The sequence below is a fragment of the Coturnix japonica genome, chromosome 13 (genome assembly GCF_001577835.2).
Source record: "Coturnix japonica isolate 7356 chromosome 13, Coturnix japonica 2.1, whole genome shotgun sequence".
Lineage (NCBI taxonomy): Eukaryota > Metazoa > Chordata > Aves > Galliformes > Phasianidae > Coturnix > Coturnix japonica.
In genome coordinates, this window is record NC_029528.1 from 6747188 (window position 1) to 6765922 (window position 18735).

The following is an 18735-nucleotide window of genomic DNA, read 5'->3' on the forward strand; positions in this document are numbered from 1 at the left end:
TAACCTGCTCTAGAAAGAGCATTTGTTTTTGTGTTACAGCTACAGCCATGTCCTCACTTGAGAAATGAGGTGAAGACAAAGCCAGGCGTCAAACTCTACCCGTCCCATCTTACAGTGTTAGCTTGCAGTTTCTCTTTGTACTCTGAACAAAGCAGCACTACCCCAAAGTCTCCTTGTCTAAACAAAATTTCAACAACTAGTTGAATAGATATTTACAGCCTCCACTTTCATGAGGTTGCCATACAAAGTAACCTACCTAATGACATTATGAGTATACAAAGATGAAGTAGAGACGTTCACAGTCTGGATTACAAACAACATGTGGGATTAGAGTCAAATGCATCACCTGCATTCATGTTTGCCAGTTATTTATGGGAGAAAAATAACTTGCTTAAACATCACACTGGCATTCCATGTTACACTTATTAACATGAGCTGGATTCTGAGCAACAACGGTTATCTACAACTAAGGACAATCACTTTCAGCTATAGAGTCCTAAACTATTCTTCTCCATTTGAACATTCAGTTTAATCTGTCTCCCTTGAAACTGGATATTGAGGCTGAACCATTTCATTTTACTGTGTATTTTGAGCTACAACACGATACCTTCAACACTGCTCTGAACATCCACTGCAGCAAATCACCCCTTCCCATGCTCTGCTCAAAGACCGCGACTTACATTCACTAACTTGTAGAATCCTGCTCTTCGTCATTGTGTATTGGAGAGAGGAATAACTCCTGAGGAAAAATGATATTTCTTAGCAGCCATTTACAAACACGCTGCATCTTGTAGGTCTTGTTAGTCCTCCTTTAACTACTTTGAAGCACCCATCATTTGAGGATCAGGCTGTGTTCCATTATCAAGCCCTCATCACCTAAAGTAGCACAAACAGGAGACTACTATATTCTGAAAATAAATGATATACAGGATTTTCACCTCCAAACCAGGGTCCCACTACAAATCCCCTTCTGCTCCCCTAAATGTTCTATCTTAGAGATATAGATCCTGCAACTGGTACAAAAAAACAGGAAAAACAAAAATAAACGAAGTATTTTAATGAACTTAAAAGAAAGTACCCTAAGTGTGTTATAGTAACAGAACTCTAAATTGCAGATATCTCCCACCTGTTAGTTCTAATTCAAGAGATTGGTAAGCATGCATTTACTATGCGAGATAACTGCTTGCTCAAACTACAGCAGTGCAAGTAAAGCAAGATGCACTGGGGGTAACTAGATGATCCTAAGCAATTTGAGCCACTTGTTGAAACAACGTCATGGTTTTGCTAATGACACTAACAAGTTTCAGTTGATTGACTCAATTATCACATGCCCCATAGTTCAATGTGAAGGTAACAGTGCTGACATCAAACCACAGGGCAATATACCCACTTAAAGCACACACATGCACCATCTACTTAAGGTTTCCTCTAATTGAAATTACCAATATCAATGTGAGAAGCCCAATTTCCTCCACGTAGCGTTCGTATCTGCAGTCAACATGAAAAAGAAAGAACTCTGCCGTGGGTATCTGCTCACCTGCTGGAATCAAATTACCACGAATTAAGATTCTCAGATTACAGTCATCATTGACAAGACTGAACGTTACAGTTCATTTCCTAAGAATGACACACAGCACATACAACACAATTTATCAGCTTTTATTAAGTTGCATCTCTTCAACAAAATGCTATCAAATACCTCTCAAAGAAATAGCAGAAAATATTTTGTCTCCATTGCAACAACTTTAGGAAGGAATAAAAAGGCAAAAGTTTATTTTAATTATTAGTAAAGATAAAGTTACAAAATAATACCGTCCCACCAAATGCATGAAGAGTGCCACACATTCAAGAGTTCCACACACTCAGCTCTCAGACTGACCTCACTGTGAAGGTGCAGTTAAATACCAGGGGGGAAACATTAAGAAATCTCAATCCAGGAAATGGAAGAAATTACATTTACTCCAATTACAAAGGAGTAATTACAGACAGCTTTGCTTTCTTCTGTCTACCACGGATTGCTCGGGGTTAACCCTCACAGTAGGCAGCTTCCATAGCAAGTGCTTGTCTTTCAGAATAGCACTGATTCAGACAAACAAGAACTAACAAGTGCTGAGAGTCTTAGCACCAGGCAACCCCTCAGGTCACACCGCTGGGGTACTTAGCAGGCTCCTCTGGGAAGTGAAGTCATCGAATGTGCACATCCCATTAATGCAGTTCGACTGTTCATTCAACAAGGCAGGTCAGCATCCAAGTCAGGAACCTGCGTATTTATGTGCAAGAAGTATTTCCTGCTGCAGCAGGACTCCAAATTATTCAGGTTCCTTCCAGAAAGTTCTATTGCTGAGCACACTGCGTTTCAGGGGTTGGCTTAGAAGACACATACAATGTAGCATATTTTTCCTTTTGTCTTTTCTTCTTGGTTGTGATTACATTTTCCTTCTTATCTTCCATTTCTGTAGCTTCAAATCTGGATTCAGTTGTTAACCTATAGGCAAAGCAACCATTCTAAATACACATTCACTTAATAAATAACAGCTAAAATAAAAGATTCAAGCAAAAATGAGCAAGCCAACCAGCATAGAGAGCATCCACATGCAAATTCAGAGCAAGCAGTGTTTGTACAATTCCTCCTCGCATTCGGTAACTTCAATATTGCCTTTATGGTTTTTTTTGCCGCTTATCTGCTGCAGTATCTGGCAAATAAAGCTCACTGAAAGTGGTGAGTGACTGACATCAGCCTTTAAGAAGAAAAACACGCTAATTGTGCCACGTAGGCAAAGGAAATCACATCACATGAAAACGGATCTCCACGTGAAATCAAGTCCCAGCAACATCATAAAATTGAGCTTTTGTATTAACATTACAAAACAAAGAATCCACAACAAGCAATATCCTGGTTTCCAACCCAGCTCTGCATTACTGCCGCTTTATCTTAGTTCCTGAAGATCTGAAAACATGAAGTGGGAAGTTTATCTTCAGGCTCAATATTACATCATTTGTCCAGTGATTTGTTTTAATGCTGTTACGAATACAGCTGGGAACACAACAGCAATTGCCACAACGCTGTTTAAAAGTTAAAAAGCATTTAGACCTCAGAACTATTTGATGCTTTAATTACTAAACACACAAATGTCATTAAAACTAATTTACAGCAGTATTTTCTCAATCTCCCACAAACAATTGACTATTACTGTTTCAAAAGCAAAACAAGTTACGGGTAGTCAAAAATTAAATATCACATTACATGTCAACACAAATCTAATGTTGTCTCATCCCTGCATGTTATAAGGACTGTCTCAATACATGAGAAAGCAAGTATGGTTTGTTGTGCATATCCCCTAAGTCAGCTGTGTTTGCTCTGGTGCTTGCTTTCTAAGAAGCCCACACCTGTAATGCTGATGGGTAACCATCTTTCGTCCATAATCAGCTTTCCACCAGCTGCACTCCCTTATAGATGTGCTGCAACTCGCAAGTAGCCAAGTGCAAGGCCACCACAAGAACCACCAATTCAGAGAAGGAGTAAGGAGAAAACATACTCTTAGTACTTATCTCTTTGTTAGTGTTTAATCTGCATTTCAGTCTATGCTTCGTTAGCATCTGTAATCAGAAACAGATACTTTGTGACCAGCCACTTTGGTGACTTCACAAGTTTTACATACCTCAATTTAAGTCTACACTGAAGATACATTTAAGAACATACTTCAGTCAGAGAACAAACAGAGCATGAAGTTATGTATTTATGTATTCATCACAGAAACCCACCCACTGTTACAGACAAGAGTTTTTTTCTCCACCACAGGTGAAAAGTAATTATAGGAACTGCATTAACTCAGACTTCAAGGGATATTGTCTTCAATGCAAAGAACTCTGAGAAGCAATATTGTCATCTTAATGCCATGACATTACTCCTGCACAGATACTTTGTGTTCCCATGGTAAATATTATAAAGACATTTAAAACAACCTTGAAACACACTTGCTATGATGAAAAGCAAATGAAAAGAGGTTTAAGAACAACCATTCAATATTATGTAACCTATCAAAGTAGGGACTTAGCATTCCCTTAAACTCTTACTATATCAGGATATGTGGAATGAGATTCAGATTTTCAACCTGAAAGTTTTAGAGAAAGCTCGTGCTCTGTGTAACCTATGGAACAGCTGAAGTCAGTTCAAAGCTACTATTTATTCTCAGTTTTCCTGATGATCCAAACAAAACTGCCCATTACCGTGCAATGAGCTGATAAGAAGTAATACTACTCAGCATATGCTCACCTGTACTTTTCATTAGGGCTGTTCTGCTGTCTGCTCAAGTCACCAAATTCATTAGGAATTTGGCCTTGCAGCTTCTCAGGAACATCACGAGTCATCTCCTATTTTTCAGTTCTACCATACAGTCCAATTCTTGTTGTGGACTAGGATTCAGTGTTCCTCCCTCCACACTTCCCTCAAGAAAGCTCAAATCACATTCTAAAGCCTGTCTGATACCGCAGCAGTTTAGCTGCAAGTTTCACAACTAAGTCACAGGTGAAGCGTTTGCACTGACTGAAGTTTATATTGAAGGTTTAAGTATTACAGCATGGCATCTTATTTCACAAAGCACTATAGTGGGACAGACAGTTCCCGCTAAAGAAGTATTTCATGAATCAGTAGTTGACAAGGAAGAGATTCCAGTAACTTCACTGCCTTCCCTTGATGGAACTGCTCTGCTAAGAAGCTACTCACTTTCTGTTCCTTGACCTCTAACTGTACCTTGCTATTGTTGCCATTACAATGCTGAGTGGCCACAACACAACACAAGTGAAAAGCAAGCTAACCACAAGGAATCTGAGAGAACAGCTCTGCACTGCATTCATGTGGCAAGGTGATGGTGAGGGAAGGGGAGGGGCTGCAGGAGCAACCTCAAGGAGAAAGCCAGGGACCAGCCCACATTACAATAGAGCCAGCTCCAGAACAGGCCTGCTGCCAAAGCTGAGCCCACTGGCAGCACTGGTGGCATCTCTGTAAATAACATGAAGGATAAAAAAACCCCAAAACATCACCGCACAGCAACTGCAGGGGAGAAGAGTTGAAAAAAAACTTAAACAACACTGCAGATGCCAGGGTCAGTAAGGAAGAAGGGGCAGGAGATGCTCCAAGTACCAGAGCTGAGATTCCCCTGCAGCCCATGAAAACAACTGCAGTGCAGCAGGTTGTTCTCTTGCTGCCCACAAAGTAACATCAGAGCAGATATTCGTGCTGCAGCCTGCAGGGAGCTCATGCTACAGCAGGCTGGAACTGTAGTTAGCAAGCAAGGAAATTTTCCCCCAGTGGCTGTACATGCTGAGCATCCAGCTACTTCTTACTCCTAAACCAGGATTACAACACCTTCCCAACACCTTTTCCTAGGAATGAAATTTGCAACCAACCCATCCATGCTTAATATGGCTCATCTCTACAAACACCACAATATGCAAGTGCCAATTACACTTTTTCCTTTCCCCCAAACTCTCAATTTTTAGGTCCACATTCATACTCAATTTGCGCACACATTTTGCCCCCATCCATTTAGCAAGGACCCCATGAAGAGTTTTACTCACGTGCATCACATAAGCCTAAAGATCCTTCAGAAAACTAGACTCCCAAACACTCAGATTTTAATCTAGATTTCCTACTTAATATATAATAAAAAGTTAGGATTTAAGGGATCCTCAGTGGTAACTTACAAGCTCATTAGGTGGGGATTTAATACTTCATCAATATGATGTCAAACATGACCAGAATCTTACTTCTTGATTTACCCTTTACTCACTCTACTATCATTTCAAAACCAGATGTGGAGGTGGATTTATGGAGCGTAGGAAAAACGTTTTTCCCACTCCCCTGTTACATTTTATTCCTTATGTGTGCACAATTAAAACCTTTGTCTTCATCTTCTTTCACTTTTCCTATGCTCCCAAAATATCAGTGCCATAAAACATTTTCCTTTCCTCAACCCCCCTCCAGCTCAGAAGAGGCTGACCTCCTCCATTCACATAACATTTTTCCAACAATTTACTGCCTGCAGTATTTTATCACCATCTTCAGAACAATATTAAAGTTACATTTCCATACCCAGTTTACACAACTGTTCCTTCATGCACACAGAACACCATAAATCCCTCCTCTCAGTATTTGCCACCCATGTCTGACCTCTCTGCTCTTTCCTCCTCAGGAAGGGTCCCTGCATACGCTGATGTAGCTGACTCAACTTCTCATTCCCTTGCAGTTTTTGCAGCCTGCTTTGGGGGACTACACTGTGCAGCTCCTTTAAACCTCTTAATTACATCCAACACAGCCACGAACAATTGATCTGAGGCAAAATAATCAACTACATATAAATGCTGTTTTGGATCAACTGTACAGAATTCAGGCTCATTCATTCATCTTGGAAGCTGCTGACATTCTAGATTGCACAAACTGATCTGAAAGGTATTTGTTGTTAGGACCCGAAATATTATTCACACGAACATTTTCCCCTCAACCGAAGATACAGCCCTACCCTACTGCCCTCAACAATCTTTAAGCTTTCTTCAGTCTTGTTTCAAAGCACGCTTCAGGCTGTTCTGGAACAAACATGCACAAGGACTGCCTTAAGTCACTCTCTATTTATGAAATAAGATTAATCTTAGTTTTAACAGTTACATTTCAAGTTATCATGCATCCAGGTTAGCAAAGTCAGTGGCCTGCTAATATGAATTCATAGCACAATTAATATATAACCTTGTATACTACAAGTCCTGTTAAGTTTACTACTCTTTATTTTTTTTACTCTTTTTTTTAGGCTTTAGCCTCAATCTGAAATTGAGGATGGCTAGAATAAGGTATGAATCTGAAGCATGATGCCTACTGATTGGGGTTGGTTTATTTTAGACCTTCAGATGCAATGCAGTTACATGACAAAACAGTCTAACTTTCGAAAGAAAAGCAAAACAACCAAGTTGTAACAGTACATACACACCTTTAACCTTAACATCATTTCAAGAACAGTTACAGTTTCAAGAGTCTTTTTCATAAGCCACCATTTTAGTCTTTCTAAAAAGTTTTGAGAGGTCGAAGGTAGGCAGCTGGAGCTTAGGAATTACACGGCATGCAATACTGAGGAAACAGATAAACAAGTGGATAGCATAGTTCATGCAGCGAAAGAAAAGAGGTGCAGGACTGTGCTGATTGCCTTGACCATATACAGAAGTTGACACTGACCTGGGGGCACTTGAAGTCAAAAAATTACTTCCGCTTCTGCAGGTGTCAAGACTGTCATCTTTAGTTTTAACTCTCTTCCTTTCAGGTTCAACTACCTTGTCCGTTGACTGAAGGCCTACATTGATCGGTGATGCTTCAAGCGTTTGTTTTTTGGACGAAGAATCAATTTGCTCCAAGTTGCTTGAAGTCGTCTTAGCTTCTTCCTTACATGGAAGATGAGTGAGAGGAGCCTCATTCACTGAAGCATTTTTGCTGTCCAAATATTCACAAGTAGCATCCACTGGAATCTTCTCCCTTTTCTTTTTAATTTTAGTGACTTTAAGTAACTCTAAGGGGGAAAAAAAAAAATAAGAGGAGTACTTTATGTACACAAAGATAACTTGTGGCTAACTTGTCTAACATGACATCCCTAACAGCCATTATTTAAAGAGCAATGTCTTACTTCCACACAAACTGTTTTTCTTAAGAATAGTACTGGGCAGGATGGTTGAAAAAAACTGGTTTTTTTTCTCTGCATGGAAAATAATTGTTTACCTTCAGGTTCATATTTCATTTTTAATTCATCCAGCATAACTCGCAAATTCATGTTCTCACTCTGACAAGCTTGCAACTGCCTCTCATTTGTAAAGAGTTTTCTTTCAACTTCCAGAACTCTTTGGCTCTCGTACAAAGCTTTCATCCTCTGCAAAGATAGTTCATTTTTCAAGGTTTCTGTTTCCTTGCTGGGTGGGAAGAAAATACAGCCATTCAAACATTATTTTTCAGACAGCAAGTACAGAGTCAACTACACATTCAACTACTCCAAATAAAGTTCACCTTTAAAATTCACCAGTAGGAACGCAAAAAAAGCATCTTCCAGTGAAATTAAAGCTTCTACCTCAATTTTACTTACTTTGAGTTGTCGAGTTTCATTTGCAGCAAGTCTGCGTAGTAACCATCTTCAGACTCTCCTCCTTTTGAGCTGGTACTCGCTCTACATTCTTCCATATTCTCATATAAAGTCTCATGAAATGAAAAAATCAAGCTTTTAACTAGTGAACTTTCAGAAGTAAATTAGCTCAGTCCTTGGGTCAAGTTCTCTATTGAAGCCTTGTTGTAGAAGCATTTAAACATACAAGAACACTCAGAAGAACTTGCTGTTGTCAAACAGCGCTGAAACTAGCAGTTCTCTCTCACAATATAAGGAGAGGAAGAAAAAAAAAATTAAGAAGCAAGCTCCCAAATCCAAAAGGTTTCCAAAGAGAATTGTAAAATATTATCTTCCTCTTTTACTTCAAAACACAGAATGTTTAGATTACCCTTGAAAAATCTGCCTTATTTCTATGCTTCAACAGCTAGACACTCAGAGGTAAAGAACAAACTATGTTACTGAATAGCCAAAGTCATTTACAGTTTTTAGCTGAGAAGTTGACATCACACTGAAGACATTACAGGTGTAGCCAGTGTTTAATAACATTCATCAGTATCATGGTACATTAGGCTCACTTCTTTTTTGCTATTTGAAAACACTACTCAGGTTTACAACTGTCCCACAGATCTCAGACCCTCGTATCAGTCAACAGATACAAGTACTGTTGATAGCTATTTGAAACAATCTTTTTCTTTCCTATTTATGGCACAGAGAAAAAAAAATACCTATCAAGTTTACGCATAACAGTTTTTTTTCATAGTTAATCTTGTGCATTAGCTCCCAATTGTAACTCCACTTAATCACAGCCCACATACCTTGAATTTTTCTAGTTGCCTCACTTTCACAAGAAGATCTTCAATTTCACCGTTCTTTTGCTCCAACATTGACTGTAAGCGTTCCAGCTGCTCAAATTCTGCCTGAGAACCTTTCATCTGTAGCAAGGTAGCCATTTGCAGCTGGAAAAAAGGGTATTAAATCCTTAGAACCAGCATTGGGTTAAGTGACAGAAATTATCAACCTCCTTCCCTGAAAGCTTAGGCTATCCAAGCCCTGTGCTGCTGTGAATACAGAACAGCACTGAATGCTTAAATGCACCTCTGACAATAAAACGGTGTCAACCTAAGACAACATAAATACTAACAATCTTCCAGACAGATAAAGCCTTCCTGAACTCCGCATAGTACCAAGGTGCTCTTTCTCCTCAACAACTAAGGAGTCTATAAATATGCTGCCAAAGATGTACACAAGACATTTCACAGCAAACTTAAACTTCATGTTAAGAAGAGCCCCACTACAGCCCAGCCTTGAGAGCTAAACATATCTATGAAAAACTTCTCACTTAAGATACTTCAACACCCCAAAAAGTCAAGAAAAAACAAACAAAACCAAACATACCTCCTTTTTTTTTGCATTTCTAACTCTGAGGAACAGATGTTAATTTAAGATTATACTCTGTAACACGCATCCCAAAATGTCACCCTTCCAAGCAAAGAAATATCCTTTTTCATTACAAAAGGAAAACCATATCCAAGTCTAATATTTACAGCAGAATTTCTTGACACTTAGTATCACAGCAACACAATACAAGGTCCATATCACAGTCAGCAACAAATGGCACATTGGGCATTCAAACAGCTGGAAAAAGGACATTCAGGGATGTACACATGCAATGCAGCATTAATGAGAACTGTAGCATTCTCACCAGACAAATCAGTGTAGATAGAACAACACTGTAAGACACACAGGAGAAGTCCCAGAGAAAGGATCAACCGAAGCAAGTTAGACTGCAGGATAGCCAAGAAAACTGCAGAAGAATGTTTACCCTACACCATCTTCTGTATTTCAAATAGAAAATAAAGGATATTAATGGTTATGTGTTCAAATTGGAATTAAAAACTATTCAATCATCTCCTCCTTGTAACCTGTACAAGGAAGAAAGAGGAACACAACATTTTAATCCCTGCTGGCTGACTAAAACTGTACCTATTTCCTCCAAAGGATGTAGAAACCTGGTGTTTCCACTGCACTTAAATGCTCACTTCTTAACGAGGCTAAGAGGGCAGCTTGAGCTATTGAAATCACAAATACCAACATTAAGAGAACAGAGACACCAATTTATTTCAGTCCCAGATGAAGTCTTTCAGAACATAACATTCATAACTGGTTGAATGGTTGTTTCCTACACCACAGGAGGAGAAAGGGAGATTCTATGTAACTTTAGTGATCTTTCTCAGACATTTTATTTACTTCATCTTTAGTTGCCACTGCAAAGTTCCAATTAAAAGCTTCTGCTGTATCAGTAATTTTTATTGTCCTTTAGGTTGCTTTACCTACTTTCAACTTAAGCTAAGCTACACATCTATATATGCAGTGCTACTCATGATCATCACTTATGCTTCAGCACTGTTCTCAGACAAGACATATGATCAAACTCGAAGAATCCACTTGTACTGAGAGATTAGAAAGCCAACATGAAAACAGATGGCAGTTTTACAAGATAATGTAAATGGGATGCTGCAAAACAGCTTCTGCTAACTATCTCAACAATATTTATTAACTTACAAGCTGCCAACCTAAGAGAACAGTCTAAATGAAACAGTTATCAGAAAAACTTAGAACTCTTGTGCTTGCATTAAGTATAGGGAAGAGTAGGAAGAAAACAACCAAGAAAGCAACTCAGAGGGACGAAGGTGTAATCACAGGAGGAAGTTAAATTTGTTTACTCCTAACAACCTTGGTTAAAACACAAATAAGTTATTGACATACTATAAGGACAAAAACCAAAGCAACAGGCAAGACAAACTGACAGCTAGTTTGACTGACAGAAGCTGTTATACTTTACCCAGTAAACAACTACAGTTAAAGTAAGCACAGCTCCTTCAGTGTAACTTGGCATTCTAGAATACAGTGGCACTGGAAAAAGACTGATGTGCTCTACTTGAGTTGAATAGCAGTGCCATACCTCCTGCTCCTCCCCACCCATCCACCCAGCCTGCTGTTACCACACTTGAAACAGAATTAGACCTCTTAACCTACATTGTCTTATCAGACCCCAAGGAAACCCTGGAGCATTACAGTGATAATCATACCTTCATTCTTTGCAATTGTTCTCTAGTGAATGCATGTTGTTTTTGTAGTGACTGATATTTTATTTTCACACTGATCAGCTGTCGTTCCATTTCTGCCCTACGGTCCTCCACCTATAGAACATTTTTCACAATTATTACTATGTAAATGATAACATTTTGTCATTTGGACTCTGACTTTTAAGAGAAGGTGCCTAGAAATTGATGTTGGCTCTGAAAATACTGCTTTCCCATCAGCAGGGTGCTATTGGCATCACTTTTGAGACAAATAGTGAATAGATAGCACTGCAAGCAGCTGAAGCCCATGGGTAAAATACAAGAGATTTCTTTGTGCTTTTGATATTGGAATAACTAATATTTTAGAAGCATCAGCATTACTATAGATTTGTTCATTTAAAACAGAAAAAGCAATTAAAAATACATATGAACAGTGCATCAACTCAAGTCATTCACTGAGCATGGTCACAAAAGGCTGGCATTCAATACCAGCTCTTATTCAAAGGCTAGTTCACAAACCCTACCACACACTCAAACATGCAGCCATTTTTCAACACCTTTAAAAAACAGTATTTAGGTTTTTTGACATTTATCTTCTGCATTAAAGAAAGATTACCAGCTGAGTAAAACTCTTCAGAGCCAAGAGCTGCAGACTGCCATCTTTCATCTTGACAACCAGTCACCTTTAATGACTTTGCTCCCCAACCTTAGAAAATGCATAAAACTTCTTTTCTACAGGCATTCCTAAACAATTCAATATTGAAGAATTATTTGAAGAACAGATACCCATGCCAGACAGATCAGGTAGACGTAATCAGTTGTTGCACCAAAACCAAGTTTCTATTCTTACAATGAAGTACATCTTCCATCCTCTGAATATTCGCAGATACCCATGGCATAACTTTACCTCAGCAAAGAGAGAATTGCCTTTGCTTGTAGGATCCAAAGATTGCTGCACCACATGATCCAGCTGAACCTGAAGCTCTTGATTAGCTTCACGAGCTTTCTAGATTTGAGCAAAGAGAGCATTACTTCAATATGCACTACATCAGATTCATAATAATTTGAGCAGTTTTAATATGTTAATTTCTTCTCATTTTATACAAGCAACCTTGTACCACAGCATTTAGTTGTATATATAGTTCTAGACATAAAGACTGTGCAAGCTGTTTCACTAGAAGGCCTAGTATTCCACTTGCTCTTCAAGACAAGAGCTTCAATAAACCCTTGATAGAAAGGCTCGGAGCTTTATCAGCTAGAACAATGATGCAGGCTACAGGACATCAGTATATACAGAATATACAGTATATACAGAACATCAGTACAGAAATAACTTGCTAACAAGTAACATTGATTAACTAAGCATAATTTAGCCTATACATCCTCTCTTTTTCCAACTCCGTTAGAAGTCCCCTCAGGGCTCCTCTTATTTCAATGAAAATCTAGCACCAGCTACTTGTGGAACTCAGGGATTATTCAGCACTTTTGAATAATTACCTCCAGTGCATTACAGTAAGAAACAACTTCTTTTTCCCTCTCTTCTTTTTCTCCTTGTAGACGCTCCAGCTGATTACGTAAGTTACTATTTATGAGTTCAAGTTGTTCTTTGCTGTACTGCAGTTCATTCAGCTTTTCTTCAACATTGGCCTAAATAAAAAAAAAAAAATAATCAAGCATGAAATAACTTCCTAAACAGTTTCAAGAAAAGTAGGCCAAGGAGCCAAACAGGTTTGGTGCTAATAAGTACTATTAATGCAAAAATATTGCAGTGAAGCAATTGTATTAAAGTATACCTAAGGTTACTAAGCTTTTTTGGTGGATATTTTCTTTCTACAAGGCCAATCCAAATAGCAAAATGTACACAGCACTTAAAAACTCAATGAGAAAATCAAGTAGCTCACACTCCTGTTCATCAATTGCTAAATCCCATACCTTCACACTTTCTAGCTCTGTGAGCTCCATCTGAAGATTGAGCATTTCTGAAGACATGGTTTCATGCACACGTTCAGACATCATGTGTAGCTCTTCTGTTTTGGCAGCAATTATTTCCTTCTGATGGTCCACTTTGTGTCTCAATTGTTTCTCAGAGAGCCGGGTTTCATCCAGTTCTGCCTTCAGGTTCTCCAACTTAAAGACATTTGACAACTAAGTAAACTCATTTTATAATGAAACAGTCAAAAGCACAATACTTCTGGCTCACATTCTAACTGTAGAAATGCCTTATAACTACAACTTAAGGGTCAGCTCTTAAAAATAAGCTTTAAAATCAGATGCAATTCAATGTAGATGTGTTTTTTTTTTTATTTTTAAACTAAATGCTAAATGAGCTCTTATCTTAATGCCAATAGTTTGGTCCTGTGACAACATTTTTGACAAGTTGCAGAATGTGTTTACTCCGCTCTTCAATCAACAGCTTCAGCCTTATTTTCCTGAAGTTTTTACTCAAGTTCTAATTTGCATAAAAGCCATCATGATAATTTTAACTCTTGTGTAACAGTAGATGGAAATAAAGCATAAGCTCAGTTCAAAATTGAACTGCTGAACTCATGGCCAACTAAAGCATGACTACACAATACAGCTGTTAAATATGTCTGGTGACGAGTACACACTCCTGAGTATAACAATACTTTTTGGAATGCTATTAGCAACATTTTATTTGTATATTAGATATCAAACCTTGCATTTAAGGTCATTGACTTCTTGTCCATGAGCTCTGGCAAGTTGTTCTTTCTGTTTATCAAGTTGCACATTTTGCTGTTGCTTGAGGGCATCACATTCAAAACTCAGGCTTTCCAACATCCTATTCTTAAGTTCGATTTCTCTCTGAAGAGAATATTTCTCTTGTTCAAATATCTAAAAGAAATAACACAGTAATAACTCTAAACAAAACATTCATGGAGAACAATTCACTGAATAAAGGTTCAACACCAAGACCCTGGCTACTAAAAGCCTGTAATTCATTCAACCTTCCGCTGAAGTTTTGTGCAATCCAAAAGCACACAATTCCCTCTCCTGGACCTTGAAACTTAAGTTCCTTATTGATCTAGTTCACACAAGCCTAGTTCAGATTTGCTCAAGTCTACAGTGGTAGAATGCAACCCATGGGTGCAGCTTCACAACAGAGCAATACCACACCAGGCTGCCTGCACAGAAGGATCATCCTGTCATGCCTTCTTATCACTTGTGATTTCCAACTGCCTCCCTTGCCCTAAGCCTGCTAATGGCAAACCAATCAAAATAAGTTATTAGTGCTCATCCACAACAGCAGGGTGCTACAACACGACAGCTGGCCAGGAGAAAAATACACATTTTAGCCTTAGCACAAGGGAAGGGACAGCAGTGCAGAGCTAGGAGCAGATAAAGAGAAACAGAACATTTGAAGTGCAAAATGAGAATAAACAAATCAAAGTTAAACCATTTAACATAGTAGAAAAGACTCCTTAACACTTCAGTTTTCTTTCACAATTATCTAGAAGACTGGAAGTCTAATTAATATTGCTATATTTTGACTTGACACTCGCCTACTTCTAGGCTGTAAAGAAATGTACTAAAATTCAGAGTCCTTTGGTATTTAGAAAATTTGGAGTGTGTACAGCAAATGAAACCAATTTTACCACCTTGCCAGTCAAAAACCTTCTTTACAGCTTTAAGCAGCATAAAGGTTGCAAAGCAAGCAAAACATAAATCAGGGGTTCAACAGACCCAACACAAGCTCACTTCAGCAACTACTATTCATGTACATAAGAGGTAATTAATCCTACATGGTACTGAGCATTTGATGCAGAATGAGCTCTGAAACTATGTCCAGCTAGATAAAGTTGTGCTCATTATCTCAAAGCAGCAATCAAAAGTCCTCTCAATACTTAAAATAAGAAGTTCAATGAAAATCCATCTGGAAGTTCTAGAAGGCATTTAAAACACTTGTGACTTTCAGAAAACAGAAGTAACTTCTTAATCTTTTACTTCAAGTTTAGAGCCTCACCTCAGTCTTCTCCGTTAATTCACGCCGTATTTGATCCAACTGATTTTGAATTTCATTCTGAGACTCCAGTAAGTGTAAGCCATATTGTGCAGCCTTTCTTCGCTCGTTCTCTGCTTCTTTCAGTTGTTGTCTAAGATTTAGAATGGTCTCTGTCTCCATTTTTTTCTTCCTTTTATTGCCTCAATTTGGAAAGAAAAAATGGTTACAATCATAGCCAACCTGTGAAAGCAGTTCAACTGAGCAAAGTTACTGTATTTCCGTGCCTTATTATGGTACAGAGGTACAGGCTACATCAACACAAGACAAAACGTGGTTAGCTCTCTAACAAGTGATCCCACTAATAATAAAATGGTCACTTTGTCTTGTTGTGACTGCAGAGCAGGAATAGCATGTGGTGCAGCAACTCCTGCATACCCTGGGTCAGTTCCTGACATCGCAGGGACTTCAGCAGAATCAGAGATACCCAGCACAGAGCTATCTCAACAGAGAAGGCCAAAAACAATTATGCACGTGACTGATGTCTTCCACATTACCATAAATAAAACCATATGAACCATAACATTACTTGTGTACACAGTAACGCAAGTCTTAGAAAACTCATTGATTTCTATCTTCATCTCCAAACATACGACACAAAGGATGATTTTTCAGGAAGAAAAAAAATGATTCCAAGCAAAATACTAAAATAACGAAGTTCAACTCAAACTTGTACCAACTGCTTGCACGACTGCTGACTCTTAAGCCTACTAAATCCATGCAGTACAAAACAATCCCATTAGAGCAGAGATCTCTAAGTAACTTGAGCTCCTGAGCCATGTAAGCCAGTATTTTCTCAGAAAGCACACAGTAACAACAAATACAGCAACTACGGCTGATTTTGCAGAGCCAACGTTCCCAATTTTTACATCACTTAATAAAAATAATCAAAGTCACTCTTCAAGATTTTACTGTCCTTCATTCTTACTGGCTGACAGCCACAAGGACACTCTATGCACAAGATGCTGCTCTTAATGCACTGCAAATTTTACTGGTGAATACAGTTAAGATCATAGTTAAGCTTACAGTGTAACGTCTTCATTTTCCACAAGCTGTTGTGTACCAAAAATAATCCCACTCGACTTGCTCAGATTCCTTTATAAAGATATTACTTTAACAGACAGAAATCCACTGCACCAGAACCCTGTGAGTTCCTTTCACAGGGACAAGATGGAAATCAGAGAGCATTCATTTTCCCTCATTTCTTCTTTCTGTTAAACTTGGAAACTAATTTTTCATGTCTACTTACTGCAGTACTTGAATTAGCAGTTCTACACCCCTAACCCGAAATAAATCTTAAAAGATATAGATTTGCCAGATATGTATATTTAAGAAGAACCTATAACACGACAGCATTCTATAGAATACTACAAGAACTACAGGGACACATACATTGCATAGAATTTAATCTTTACACAATTCTTGTTAAAGACAAGAAGGCAGCATAAGTAAAACTAGACAAAACTCCTTGCAGGTATTTGCACCAAAGGGCATTAATTAATTCTTACTTAATAAACAGAAATTAAAAATAATAAAGAAACTTATTTGCTCCAACAGAAACATGTGACGATTACAGGTAAAATAATTTAACTGCTCCTGGATTGCATTAAATTTCAGTAATATTTTTAACTCACCTTCAGAAGTTCATTCAAGTGTCACTTAACATTTATGCCCTGGAAAAAAAAACAACAACAAACACAGCTGTGCAGTGCATATAAAGCACAAATGGCTGTTACCTCCACAGCAATCCTTGTCTTATGAGCTCTATGACTGTGGCTGCCTTGTGGAAATGAGATCAGCTCCTAAAACCCCACAGAAAGGCCGATCTCACTGTACCCTCTGTTAAGGCAGCTGTCAGACAGCACAGGAGCAGCTACATCAGGCACTGCTGCCAAAGGAAAGACACACTGCAATCGTTCCCAAGTTGGAAGCAGGGCTGCTCCCAGGGCCGCCTCCTCCCAGCACCAACGGCATTTTAAAGTTTAATTTAACTTGTGAATTTGCCTCGAAACCATCCAGTTATTCTTCAGTCTCTCTGCTATTTCCCACAGTTTCAAAGACAAGATCTTATGGCTGTCAATAGATTAGATACTGGATAACACCAGCAGGACGTTATGAAATTAAACAACCTAACAGAAGCTTAAAAAACAATTAAAATCGGTTCCCTATTCACAAACTTCTTCAGCAGAATAATGTCTTCAGGATAACGGGGAACACCAGCTTTTTACCGTCTATTTTGGATGCACTCAATCAGACCAGGAATCACAGAATCACAGAATTGTAGGGGTTGGAAGGGACCTCTAGAGATCATCAAGTCCAACCCCCCTGCCAAAGCAGGCTCCCTACACCATGTCACACAGGTCGGCGTCCAGGCAGGTCTTAAATATCTCCAGAGAAGGAGACTCCACCACCTCCCTGGGCAGCCTGTTCCAGTGCTCCGTCACCCTCACTGTAAAGAAGTTCTTCTGCACATTCATATGGAGCTTCCTATGCTGTACTTTCATCCCATTACCCCTAGTCCTATCCCCACGCACTACTGAAGAGACCAGCCTCACCACTATGGCTCCCACACCTCAGGTATTTATAAACCTGGATCAAGTCCCCTCTCAGCCTTCTTTTCTCAAGGCTAAACAGACCCAGTTCCCTAAGTCTCTCCTCATAGGGGAGATGCCCCAGGCCCTTCACCATCTTAGTAACCCTCTGCTGGACTCTTTCCAAGAGATCCCTGTCTTTTTTATACTGGGGAGCCCAGAACTGGACACAATATTCCAGATGAGGCCTCACACCAGGGCAGAGTAGAGGGGGAGGATCACCTCCTTTGACCTGCTGGACACCCTCTTTTTAATACACCCCAGTATGCCATTGGCTTTTTTGGCTACAAGGGCACACTGCTGGCTCAGGAAGTGCTGGTGTAGGGAATAGATTGTTTCTCCAAGTTCTCCATGAGGTTTAATTAAAGTGTTCAGGCGTTAACAGCACAGCAGCGCTCAGCAGCCCCGCGGCGGCTGAAGAACCAAGAGCCGCTGCCACAAAGGCGGCATCACGGCCTGGAGGCCGCGGGGCTCCGCGGCAGAGCGAGGAGAGTAAACAAGTGTTGCTAAACGCCCCCCAGGAGCCCCCTCAGTCCTACCGCTCACAAAGACCCTCCTCCAGAAGGAAAATAACAGGAAAGCAGCAAAACTCTCACATAAAACCCAGCCCCGCCGGTTACCTCAGCGCTCAGCCCGCCCCGCCGCCATCATTCAAACTCGGCTCCACCGCCCCGCCTCGAGTATCGCGAGAGCCGCCCTCAGCTGCCCCGCTGTGGCGACCGTTAGTGGAGCGGGGGTGGGAGCGCGGCTGTGAGGGAGCGCGAGGGGTGTGTGTGTGTGTGGACGGGAGGCTGTGAGAAGAGAAATGAACAGTTTAGTTTGAGTTTACCCGGCTGTTCGTGGCTGGAGTGTCGTATCGCTGTATCCTGGTGGTATCTTGTTTCAGCTCCGAGGTCTCACGCTGCAGTGCTTCG

At 39.6% G+C, this 18735-nt stretch overlaps 1 protein-coding gene across 2 annotated transcripts; it reads right to left on the bottom strand.

The window, feature by feature from the left end:
• Window positions 1–1638: 1638 nt before the first annotated feature.
• Window positions 1639–18533, bottom strand: SPDL1 (spindle apparatus coiled-coil protein 1). 2 transcript variants are annotated; one of them, XM_015875948.1, is made up of 13 exons: window positions 18442–18532; window positions 16865–16903; window positions 15195–15373; window positions 13889–14065; window positions 13145–13339; window positions 12710–12859; window positions 12120–12218; window positions 11219–11329; window positions 8945–9085; window positions 8112–8221; window positions 7754–7941; window positions 7220–7547; window positions 1639–2485 (listed from the first exon to the last, which is right to left on the bottom strand). In XM_015875948.1, the coding sequence occupies exons 3-13, from the start codon at window positions 15351–15353 to the stop codon at window positions 2335–2337; spliced, it is 1809 nt and encodes a 602-aa protein (XP_015731434.1). In that variant the 5' UTR covers window positions 15354–15373; window positions 16865–16903; window positions 18442–18532; the 3' UTR covers window positions 1639–2334. The 2 variants fall into 2 exon arrangements, with proteins under 2 accessions (XP_015731434.1, XP_032303423.1); XM_032447532.1 differs by lacking the exon at window positions 1639–2485 and having other exon boundaries at window positions 2665–7547; window positions 18442–18533.
• Between the last annotated feature and the right edge of the window lie 202 nt (window positions 18534–18735).